The 12563-nt window shown below is 49.2% G+C and overlaps 1 protein-coding gene across 1 annotated transcript; it reads right to left on the bottom strand.

The window, feature by feature from the left end:
* Positions 1–225: 225 nt before the first annotated feature.
* RUVBL2 (RuvB like AAA ATPase 2) lies at positions 226–11988 on the bottom strand. Its single transcript, XM_060255788.1, has 15 exons — positions 11874–11988; positions 9898–9946; positions 9614–9669; positions 8351–8492; positions 7845–7974; positions 6219–6285; positions 5976–6082; positions 5774–5867; positions 5158–5281; positions 3905–3999; positions 3477–3595; positions 2551–2670; positions 2287–2416; positions 636–750; positions 226–332 (listed from the first exon to the last, which is right to left on the bottom strand). The coding sequence occupies exons 1-15, from the start codon at positions 11886–11888 to the stop codon at positions 307–309; spliced, it is 1389 nt and encodes a 462-aa protein (XP_060111771.1). The 5' UTR covers positions 11889–11988; the 3' UTR covers positions 226–306.
* Between the last annotated feature and the right edge of the window lie 575 nt (positions 11989–12563).

Here is a 12563-nt window from a genome sequence, read left to right as displayed (position 1 = left end):
ATAAGGGACCATTGCAAGTGCTGATGACCGTTTTGAAGGCGGGGGTTGAGTACACAAAAAGTACAGTGACTCAGCTCATAAAGAAAGGCTCCCTACAGCGACTTCAGCCTAGCACTCCTAGGTACAGGAAGGCCAGTTTCATCATCCCCTCGGGCACAAGCTGCCCCCTTTCAATCCCTCCCCATCCACCTGTCTGCTGTCCCTCCAAGTCAGACACGGCAGGACTTCTCCAAAAAGTTTTATTTTACAAAAACAAAACAAGCATTCATTCACATATACAACTAGAGTCTGGTATCCATGGCTGTATCATGATGTGTCCATGGTCTCCCCCTCTAGAAAAGGAAAAGCAGAGGTCAGCTGCTGTTCCACCCTCAGCTGCAGATCTGAAAGTGTGATGCATCACTTCATACAACCAAGTCCGAAGAACTAAACTGTCGAGCTCCATCATGTAAGAGCTGTGTGTGACAAGCCGTTGTCGGGGGCCTTAATCAAAATGGAGTCCTCGGGGGTTTTTTTTAGCATACAATGCATTCTTGGCACTCACCCTCCCCACCCCTGCACAATAGCAAGAATGGTGAGGAGTCCCTGGCTTAGGGGGATAATGTGTTACTCATCTCCCCCTGGTATTTACTCACTGAGTTCATTGAACATAAAGGCATCCTGGTATTCTTTCATGTACTGAGTGGAGCGGGATTCATCCAAGAAGAGAGAGTACACCCGTTTAATGTCGTCCACTTGAACCTCTGTGCCCTGTGGGTGCCAAGAGAAGGGGTAGAGTGAGACAGCTTCTTGGAACAGTAGAGGTGACAGCTAAGAAATGTATTTAGAATTACAAAGAGAAAAGAAAACCCATGCTCTCTGGACATCACAGCTGGGGAGTCTGCTTCCAAACTCTCCCTGAACTAGAGTAACCGCTCTTCAAGAGCATATAGATCCTAAGAGCCAGTTTGGTGTACTGGTTAAGTGCGCGGACTTTTATCTGGGAAAACTGGGTTTGATTCCCCACTCGTCCACTTGCACCTGCTGGAATGGCTCTGGGTCACCCATAGCTCTGGCAGAGGTAGGAGGTGTAGATAAAGCAGATTGTGAGCCGCTCCTAGACTCTGATTCGGAGTGGAGGGCGGGATATAAATCCAATATCATTTTCTTCTAAGAACCCACTATTTGTCTAGCTCAGGGATGGCCAAACTTGCTTAACGTAAGAGCAACACAGAATGAACATCAGATATCTGAGAGCCACAAGACATAAACGTCAGATTTTGAGAGCTGGAAGGAAAATAGATGGGGGCAGGGAGGTGGAGCTAGAAAGAAATCAACTTTAAATGCATTCAAGTTGCCAGCTGCCTTGGCTTGGAGAAGTGACTTAAAAAGACAAATTACTTCAAGTGGCTGATGGGGTGGTGGGAGCTTTGAGAGCCACACAATGTGTGTGAAAGAGCCACATGGGGCTCCTGAGCTATGGTTTGGCCACCCCTGATCTAGTCCATAGCACAACAGACTCCCAAGCCCTGCAATGCATTGGGGGACCCTAACAAAACCCAAGAATCCTTGCCTCTAACAGGAGTGTTGGAAGTCATAAAGCACAGAGATCCTGATCCAGTTAAGAAAATTCCTGGGACGAGAAGCCCCTACCATGGACATGCCCTGGGCCCCAAGAGGGGGAACCTTCGGATTTGCAGGGACAGAGAAGGAGGGGAGAGGTGATAGGAATCTTCTTGGTCATACGTGAGTCAAGGGACAATTCATGAGTTCTGCCTGATCTCACTAGATCTCAGAAGCTAAGCAGGATCAGTCCTAGTTAATATTTGGAAGCGAGACCACCAAGGAAAACCGAAGTCACTCTGCAGAGGCAGGCAAAACCACCTCTGAACGTCTCTTGACTTGAAGACCGTACAGAGGTGTCAAACTCATTTGTTACTGGATGCGACATAAATGTCACTTTGTTGGGCTTGGCCATGTGTGCCATAAAACGTAACACCAGGCACCAGAAATATAAACTTTATAAAACACTCAAAACACAAACATGCTTAAAACATTACCACTCCTTCAGAATTGTCTTAAACTACCTCCCTGATGCCCTCCCTCTCGCCTCCGCCGCCCGTTCCTTGTTAGCACTGGGAGAGTACACAGGGACATCACGCACAGTCTCAGCCATCTGCTCATGGGCTGGATAAGAGCCTGGGATGGGCTGGTTCTGGCCCTCGTGATGTATTTTTGACACCCCTGCCCGACGTCAGCTGCAGCTTGACTGCACTTTATACACACTGGCCCTCAAGTGGCCCTCACCTTCCGTTTACGGCACACCAGGCTGGCTGCCGTGATGAGCTGGATGGCATAGCGCAGGGAGGTCTCCAAGCCAATGCGGGTCAACACCGTGTAGGCGTCTTCATTCATCTCGACATCTTCCTCCTCGCACCTGCAACAGAATAGCAATGGTGTTGGGACTACTACAAGGCTCCTCCTGCCCTACTGCAGGGCTGCTGCAAGAGCAAAGAGCTGTGGTTGGGAGGGAGAGGAAAGTTGCGCAGGAGCACTGCTTGGCCCCCTCACCGGATCTTCAGGATCTGCTTGGTCTCCTTGTCACTGTATGGGGAGGTGGAGATGATGAGCAGGCGATCCAGCAGGTCAATAGGGATCCCGTGGGGGCTCTGGTAGTTGGTGCCACGAATCCTGCGTGAAGCGAGATAGCAAGAGATGCCAAACCAGCGTTCCTACAATCCTTTCCGTTGCCATCTCCTGTGCATCAAAATGCAGACTGCAAGCTGCTTGGGGCAGAGACTGGTCTTCTTGTACACTCGCAAAGCACTTACACCCTGATGGCGTAATCTCATTTCAGTTGTCTCACAACCTCATTTAAAGGTAAAAGGTAGTCCCCTGTGCAAGCGCCAGTCACTTCTGACTCTGGGGTGACGTCGCATCACATTTTCACAGCAGACTTTTTACGGGGTGGTTTGCCATTGCCTTCCCCAGTCATCTACGCTTTTCCCCCAGCAAGAGAGCTGGCTACCTGAACCCAGCTTCCGCCGAAATCAAACTCCAATCGTGAGCAGAGAGCTCCGACTGCAGTACTGCAGCTTTACCACTCTGCACCATGGGGCTCTTAAGACACAACCTCATTACCAACACCCAACACTTTCACTGCCTTCCTTTAACTGTCCACCCAGCAGACTCTCTTAGTGCACCTCAGAGCAGTCCTCTCACTGCAGCCTTGTTCAGCAACATCCTGCATCCTTCCTTGATTCCCCAGCCCCTGCCTAGCTTATTATGCACCTTTATTTTGTGAGTAAAGAGATGGGATAGCACTGGGCTCAGTCTTTGCTCCACCTTGTGGATAGTCTCTGCACAATAAAGAGACAACAGCTGCAGAATTTGCAGGCTGCGAGAACCTGGGTGATGTACCTCAGGACCACAACCAATTCCGAAGCACCACCCTGATGTTCAGCTGGGTTGATGGTCCTTTGCCTGCCCCTGCTGACCTGGTGATGCCGCGGTTGGTAGCCATGATGAGGACCGGGGCCATGTCACTCTCCAGGGCCCGGTTCAGGAAGGAGAAGCACTCGATGTCCAGCATGTGGACCTCGTCAATGAACAGCACCTGAACAGGAGTGTGAAAAGCAACACATATTGTGTGGGAGCAGGGCTTTTTTTGCAGCAGTAACTCATCTGTATATTAGACCACACCCCCTGGTGTAGCCAGTCCTCCTGGAGCTCACAAGAGGCCCTGTACTAAGAGCCCTGTAAGCTCTTGGAGGATTGGCTATGTCAGGGGTGTGTGGCCTAATACACAAAGGAGTTCCTGCTACAAAAAAAAAGCCCTGTGTGGGAGAGAAGCTTTATACTCCATAGCAACCAGAACCCTCAAGCTTCTGTGACCGCTCCCCCCATTCTGATTGAATGTACTCACCCCTGGAATCACCTCCGCTTTGCCCTCCTCTCGCCACTCTGCTACCTTGGCATTGATCTGCTCCCGCACCTCTGACTTGATCTCTCCTGTGTCACCTGGAGACAAGGACATGGGAAGCAAGGGGCATGAGGAGCAGCTTTCCAATCACCACAGACAGCCTGCCTTAAGAAGCATGAAAATCCCACCCATTCCAGGATGGATTTCTCAAGATTATCTCTTTCTGTGTTTGTGTGTGTGAGAATGAGAGCGAGAGAACCTCCCATTTCAGCTTGCAGCATGATCCATTGGAACCTCCATCCAAATTTTAGATGGTCATCTCAAGATTGGTTAATACTGCTCAGGCACCTCCAGATGACTAGGGTAGTAAAAGCACAAGAGAAAAGTTTGTCTTCTGCTTCCAAAGCATCTTTATTAACTCAGACTGCTTTGGTTCATAATTCTGCAAGCTCTTCCTCTCACTCCAGAAACACAGGGGCTTGCACAAGATTCAAACATTAGTGAGAAGGAACAGTTCTACATAAAGAAGAATTGCACATTTATACCCCGCCCTTCTCTCTGAATCAGAGACTCAAAGCAGCTTACAATCTCCTATATCTTCTCCCCACACAACAGATACCCTGTGAGGCGGGTGGGGCTGAGAGGGCTCTCACAGCAGCTGCCCATTCAAGGACAACCTATGCCAGAGCTATGGCTGACCCAAGGCCATTCCAGCAGCTGCACGTGGAGGAATGGGGAATCAAACCTGGTTCTCCCAGATAAGAGTCACACACTTAACCACTACACGAAACTGGCTCTTTCCAGAGGTACTCTGCTTATTACAGTGATATACTGACACTTGGGGTAGTATGGAGGGCATACAGTAGACCTAAGCACATAAGAGAAGCTAATGGCCCACCCAGTCCAACACTCTGTGCCACACAGTGGCCAAAAAACCCCGAAGTGCCATCAGGAGGTCCACTAGTGGGGCCAGGACACTAGAAGCCCTCTGACTGTTGCCCCTCCCCAGGCACCAAGAATACAGAGCATCACTGCCCCAGAGAGTTCCATCTATACCCTGTGGCTAATAGCCACTGATGGACCTCTGATGGATATGTGACCCTTCTGGTAGTTGGGAATTATAAGCGTGGCTTTCTGTAATACACAGGCTGAGCACCACTGCCCTAATATAATAATCCAACAATGGGGACTCCCTCCATCCAGCACTCCACCTGTACTACCTCCCTCTCCCAGGTCCCTCCTCCTCAACCTCCTACCAGAGAAGAGTGCCAGGAAGCCCTGTGTGCGGCTGTTGATGACGTCAATTTCGTGCAACGAGACCGTGTGCACCACCTCCTTGCGCTTCTGCAGCTCTCCGTCAGGGCACTGCACAAACTTGGTCTGGGGAAGATGCAGCAAAAGTCCTGAAGGGCCCTCCCTGTGCATTCGTTCTAAGCCCAACCCTATTCATTTCTCACCCCAGTAGTGGAAGTCGAATCGTATACATACCAAGTCAAGGACAGTGTTCCACTCTGAATGGAAGCGATTTTTTTTTTAACTGGAGATGCTCAGGCAGAAACCTGGGAGCTCCAGCTTGCAAAGTTTGTGATCTGCGATGGGGTTCTATGGGCTGGGAGGGTTACAAGCAGTGTTCCCTCTAAGCTGAGTTAGCATGAGCTAGCTCACAGATTTTTAGCCTCCAGCTCAGTCTTAGCTCAGGAAGGATGACCCCAGAGCACTGTAATTTATGCAGTAGCTCACAAAGTAGAAGGTTTGCTCACAAGATTCTGCAACTTAGAGGGAACTCTGGTTACAAGGGGTGCCTCTAGCAGGCTGCAAGCCGTTTCCCCTCTGCCCTGAGTCTGAAAGGGAAACGTCTCCCTCCCCTCGTACCTGTGAACCCATGGCGTCATAATCCCGGGCCCGGGTGAAAGAGCGCCCCAGTTTGGTGATCTTTCCTGTGGCCTTGTCAATAGTGATAACGTCTCTGCAGAAATGGGAGGAGCAAATTTTAGTACCGGTGCCTCCTTTGCGGTGTTGGTGGTGAGATGCCTCATGTCAAGGGCCGCCTTCACAGTTGGGTCGGAAGACTTACCCAGCCTGCACTTTCTCTTTAGTCAACGATTCGATCATCTTTGTGCCTAAGTCGTAGATGGTCTCCATTTCCGTTGTTTTCAAGGTCAGCTTCCCCACCTTGGCACCCTGCAGTGAGAAGAGATCGGTCGGCATCTTCCAGCGAATGCTACCATGAGAAGCAAGTCTTGATATGTGGCAGCAATACTGGGAGGCCAAAGAGAAAGCCTTTCCCATGTCATGTAAGACTTCAGCTTTGACTCACTGTGCCAGTAGCTGGGCGGTCGATCTGGATCTCCACCACTTCGCCTTCGATAATTTCTGTTTCCTCTCTGCGGATAAAAGGGAACAAACAGATCACTAGGGAAGGGGGCACCAACTGGTTTAGAAATCAGCATGTCAACAGTGGTGCAGTCACTTTGTCTTTTTTACTTTATTGCCCTAAAACTCTCCGAATAAGCATTATAGGGAGATTCTAGGGTTGCAAAGTCTAACTCAGAAAATATCTGGGGACTTCGGGGGTGGAGCCAGGAGACTTTCACTTTCCCTAAAATAAATAAGTAAAAATACAGCAGTGCAGTTCCCCTGAATAGTCTTCACTTCCTCATTCCCAAGCAGCTGCATGTCCCGTGTAAACATTCTCTCACACACCAGCAGCCAAAATAAACAGTTTGCAATCCCACACTTGTATGTTCTCACTAGGGTAATTTACTCATGAGTTGCTGAAGTTCCAAGTTCTTCAGACTAACACAGGGAAACCAAAGGTTCTAAGTTTATCCTTTACTCTGAAAATGACTTCTGAAAGGATTGTAAAACAAACAGAGGGCCTAGGCTGCTTTTCCTTCCTTTCTTATAGCTTCACAGCTCACTGGGAACAGCCATGTTGTTCTGCCAGCTCACTCCACCTTGGGATGCAGAATCCCCCACCTTGATTAATTCTCCTCCATCCCACAAAACCTGAACATATAACTGAGAATTTATTTATTTCTATTTGTATCCCACCCTCGCTGTGAACAGGCTCAGGGCGGCTATGAGCAGGAATGACTTCTCTCACTAGTTCCAATTCCCAGAAGGCCTACGGAGGCCGGCTCCTATTTTTTTTTTTATGATGATGATATTGGATTTATATCTCGCCCTCCACTCTGAATTTCAGAGTCTCAGAGCAGCTCACAATCTCCTTTATCTTCCTCCCCCACAACAGACACCCTGTGAGGAGGGTGGGGCTGAGAGGACTCTCACAGCAGCTGCCCTTTCAAGGACAAACTCTACTAGAGCTCTGGCTGACCCAAGGCCATTCCAGCAAGTGCAAGTGGAGGAGTGGGGAATCAAACCCGGTTCTCCCAGATAAGAGTCCGCACACTTAACCACTACACCAAACTGGCTCTTTTTAATGTTTAAAATCATGCTGTTTACCAAAACAGCGTGCAAAGGTGATCTACAAAAAATATTACAAAAGCTAAGTAATCAAATAACAAAAAAAACCCAACCCAATAATGCCCCAACTTGGACAGCCAAGCAAGCCCAATCTTGTCAGATTTTGGAAGCTAAGCAGAGCCAACCCAGGCAAGTCCTTGGATGGGAGATTCCGAGGCCAGGACAGAGGAAGGCAATAAAAAGCCACCTCTCTGAACATCCGAGCCCCACTAGGGGTTGGCAGAAGTCAGTAGTGATGTCCAGGCACACACACACACACACGCGCGCGCACAATAAAACAAAAACAACACCCTCCCAGTGATTAGCACCCAACTCCCACAATGGAAAGGAAAAGCTTAGAATCTAGGCTACCAGCTGCCCTGCCCACTGAAACCCATTAAGCCTCAGTCCTCCCCTCCTGGAGCAGCCATCTCCAGCCAACTCCGCTAGCCAAAAGCCTCTTGGCTGCTGCCCTCACTTGATGCGGACGCCGATGGAGCGCCGGAAGGCCTGAGTCAGCGCCTCAGTCTTGCTCATCTCCAAGGAGAAAATTTCACTGCCGGCGATAGCTGTGAAGGGGGTGTCGAGACCCAGAGCTTGTGCCATCCCTAGGAGGAGAGACGAGAGTGCAGTTGTGGCACTGGTGAGGATTTGTTTTTATTTCTTTTATTCGATTTTTAGCCCGCCCTTCCCGTAGAACAGGCTCAGGGCGGGTTACGTCATAAAAACAATCAACAGTAACCCCCCCCCATTTAAAATATGTAAAATCTAAAATGACAGAGTAGCAATAGGTACTAAGATGGTGCTAGAATGACCGAGAGCTCTCGTCGCCAATCGGTCCAATATTATAGCAGAACCGCAGTCCAAGAAAAGGAAGTCTGAAGTGGATGAAACCCCACCCCCTCCAGTCACACAGGGAACACCAGACACATCCCAATCTGAACTGTTAGCAGACTGCTGCTGGTATTTGTTGCTGTTCCTTACCCATGGCAATGGCTGTTTTCCCTGTGCCTGGCTGTCCTGCAATCAGGGCAGCCCGGCCAGCAATTTTCCCCTCCTTGATCATCTCCAGGATCACACCAGCGGCACGACGGGCAGCCAGCTGGCCCACCATCCCCTGGGACACCTATCCGGGGGGAAAAGCAGGTAAGTACATATGAAGCAGGCTGAGGTGGAGTCAAACTACGGGTCCATCTGTCTAGCTATGTATGTTCTATGCTGGTTGGCAATGGCTGCCCGGGGGTCGGAGGAGAGAAACAGCTTTCCTAGCACCTGCTACCTGAGTGCCTCGAGGTACCAGAAATAGCCTGGGACCTTCACCAAGCAAAGTATGTGATCTGTCTCTTGAGTTGTGCCTTCTATTATTGAATGCCAAATAAACTCTCACTTCCACCCTCCTAGACACATTTTCCTCTTGTATAGTAAGATGCTGCCCCTGTCTTCTACCATCTCACCCTTATTCTCTAATGCGCTCTCACTCTTCATCTCCTAAAAAGGTAAAGGTGTGTGAAAGCACCAGTCGTTTCCGACTCTGGGGTGATGTTGCATCACGACGTTTTCACAGCAGACTTTTTAACGGGGTGGTTTGCCATTGCCTTCCCCAGTCATCTACACTTTCCCCCCAGCAAGCTGGAGACTCCTTTTACAGACCTCGGAAGGATGGAAGGCTCACCTTCTGCCTCCCTGTAAATCTACATCTACACTTCTTGATATCACCCATTTCCACTTTGAGCTTATCTGGGTAGAGATTTACAATCCTTCCATTGACACCTTTCCTGGCTGCCAGTTGTGGCTGCAGTTTTGTTGTTCTCATTTGTACCCCCAACCAGGTGCAAAAGGAGGGGAATGTATCAAGCATAGCACATTTTCCGATGTTGGCAAATCTCCTACATTAACTTGCAATCAGCCAAAGATAGCCAGGAGTGGTACAGAGTTAGGAGAAGTTAGGACCCAGAAGGTGATCTACCTTGCCTACTTCCTGCCTGACCTCCCCTTTATCTCATACTTTTATCTATGGAACCTAAAGAGGACACAAGGCATTGACAATAACAAAAGAATCTGCATGTGTGGAGAAGAGCATCAATATGGTGTGATACTGAATTGAACTCTTCCAGACATTCCCCTACCCAGACATCCCCCCACCCCCCAGGTTACATACATACTGCAAGCCCCAGTTACTCCGTGCCTGTCCCATTTGGTCAGATTCCTCCCCCTTCCCACCTCCCAGGAAACTCCTTCTCCAGGTACCTGTCTGGGTTCCAAGGTATCATCCAGGCCAAGCCCTCGAATGTGAGAGTGAGCACCTGTGAAAGGAAGCAACCATTTACAATTTCTGCTTTTAGAAAGTACGGGGGAGGGGAGGAGGAGAGACTGCATATCAGTGAAAGTGCAGGTTTGTTTAGCCTGTGCTGCTTATTGATTTGGAACTCATAACTGTCTTTCCCCAAAAACTGCACAAGGAGGGACTTGACAGGTAAGTGCCTTGTGGGGCAACAACAGAGGCAAGTGCAAGAAAGGGGATGGAAACTTACCAATGCGCTCAATACGGGTAACATCCCGAACTTCAGGGACCTTGGTAGCCTAGAGACAGGGAAAAAGCAATTGTGATTTAGATCCCAAAGCCATGATCCACAGCTAGCATGTTTGGAAAGAGCTAAAATACACTTTACTCTGCATTTACATTTATGCCAGGCAACTGGGCAGAGTGGAGAGAAAGCCAAGTTTCACAAGTGAAAGGGCAACAAGGATGGTTCCCGTTTCCTCATTTATCCCTTGATAAAATGTTGTGAAAGCAACGTCACCCGAGAGTTGGAAATGACTGATGCTTGCACAAGGGACTACCTTTACCTTTTTAACCACAATACCCCAAACATTTCAGTGATCCAGTTCTTACCGATCAAACACCAGCTTTCCTATCACCTCTTACCACTTGAAGCCCTTTCAATGGTGTAACCTCACGTGTACAGCCTGGCAGTCATAAAGTGCTGAATGCTGAAGTGACTGATATGGATCAGGGACAGGTTAGTAATAAGGTTGAAGAGAAAGGAAGGCTACAGCCAGCAAATAGATCTACGATCTCATCTAGCTTTGCTCTGTTTAGCAGCATCTCTCCAGAGTCTGGCACAGAAAGAATGTAAGAGCTCTGCTGGTCCAGACCAATAGACCAGAGTTGGAAGGGACCTCCAGGGTCATCTAGTCCAATCCCCTGCTCAATGCAGGAAATTCACAAATACCCCCCCACACACACACACGCCCAGTGACCCCTGCTCCATGCCCAGAAGATGGCAAAAACCTCCAGGATGCCTTGCCAATCTGGCCTGGAGAAAAATTTCTGACCCCAAAGTGTCAATCAGCATTTACTTGTAAGTAGGGGCCACAAGAACAAAGCACTGATGCAACCCGTCCTGCCCTCCCTCTCGTGATCCGCCTAATTCACAGAATCAGCATTGCTGTCAGATGACCAGTTAACCTGGAGGGCCAGGAAAGACAGAGGGGTCAAGGCTTTCCCCTGATGTTGTCTCTTAGCACTGGTATCCTTTCTTAACACCTCCGGAGGAGGCCCTTTAACCAGAGATCCTTGGGACTGCAGCCAGCACTTTCTGCATAGGAAGCTTTTACTGCCATTTACATGGCAGGAAAACTGGCGATGCCTCGACTAGCGTCAGTGCATTCGGACATGCAAGTCAACAATCAAATGCTCTGGAAGTAGATCCAGGTGGGCAGTCGTGTTGGTCTGAAGCAGTAGAACAAAGTAGAGTCAAGTAGCACCTTTAAGACCAACAAAGTTTTATTCAGAATGTAAGCTTTCGGGTGCTCTAAGCACACTTCATCAGACAGCAGGATGGAATAGCAAGCAGCCCTAAATACAGAGAAAGTGGGCAGTGAATCAGCATGCAAAATCATGGAAATGTCCCTTAGCAGATTAAAAGAATCACAAGCCGGGGCCTAGCAACTGCCAGCTTGTGTCCACTGGGCTAAAACAACAAAAACAGTAATAAATGTCAGAATAGCAGATTGATGTCCATTAAGTATCCTGCAATAAATAAGAGTCTGCTCTGGGTTAAAAGGAGGGCATAAGGTTCTCAAGAGGCTTAATTTAAACATGTAACACATGTTAAAACATCATTCTAGTTTGCTATTATTAAAAATCTATATTAAAATAGTGGAAGATGGGTTATCTACACTTCCACAGGAAAAACCCTTTCTGAGCACTCTGCAAGTTTACGCAGAAGCCCCCACCGAAGGCAGTGGGGCTTACTGAGCAAACCTGCAGCCGCCTGCCCTTCCAGTCCTCAAGCGAGAGGATGCGAAGTGTTCAGAGTCCTACGGGAAGAAGCAGGGACGTCTAGCTGACCAACAAGGCAGGCAAACGGGAGACAGAAGACACGCGTCGCACGTGGGAACCCAAGGAGGACGGGGGTCACGATCTAGTCTTGCCCTCCCCCAAAAGGAAACGGATAAAGGGGGGGATTTTTTTTCAGGGACGGGGAACGAAGCTGCCCCTCACCGCCGCCGTTGCCATGCTGTTGCTGTTCCCTTCTCGCGCCGTCTCCAAGCACCCGGCCCGCCTTCCCGAAAGCAAGAGCAGGCCGGAACCGGAAGCGGCCTCTCTAGGGAAGGTAATACGAGACGGCCTATCTATGATCGGGGGAGGTGTGGGGAGGGGAGAGGAGAGGAGGCGGGGCGAGGCGCTCATTCAAAGCGGTTCAGCTTAGCTGAGTGGCTCGCCTCGAGTGCGCTTCGTGGTTGTTGCTTTTGGTAGAGGAATGAAACGTAAATCTAGTGGCCCTAATAAATGTTGCTGATCAGTTTAAAGTGCCATCAAGTGTTTGTTTTAATCTGCTACGGCAGACATGGCTGCAAAATTGAGTTCTTCTAGTTCCACAAAATGCATTGCAGGATATTATTTTTAGATTCTGAGCTCCTTTGGGCCCTCTCTGCTAATACGCTGTATTTACTTGGTGTGTTTTATTTAGTATATGTCCTGTCCTTCCTCCAAACAGTGGTTGCCAGCCTCCAGGTGATAGCTGGAGCTCCCCCGCTTTTACAATTGATTTCCAGGCGACAAGCATCAGTCCACCCGGAGAACATGGTCTCTTTGGGAGGTGGACTCCATGGCATTAGAGCTCAACGAAGTCCCTCCCCTTCCCAAAGCTCACCCTCTTTGGGCCCCACCCCGCAAATCTCCTGGTTTTTC

The sequence above is a fragment of the Heteronotia binoei genome, chromosome 15 (assembly GCF_032191835.1).
Source record: "Heteronotia binoei isolate CCM8104 ecotype False Entrance Well chromosome 15, APGP_CSIRO_Hbin_v1, whole genome shotgun sequence".
NCBI lineage: Eukaryota > Metazoa > Chordata > Lepidosauria > Squamata > Gekkonidae > Heteronotia > Heteronotia binoei.
The sequence above is the reverse complement of the archived record's forward strand: the minus strand, read 5'-3'. Positions and strand labels throughout refer to the sequence as shown.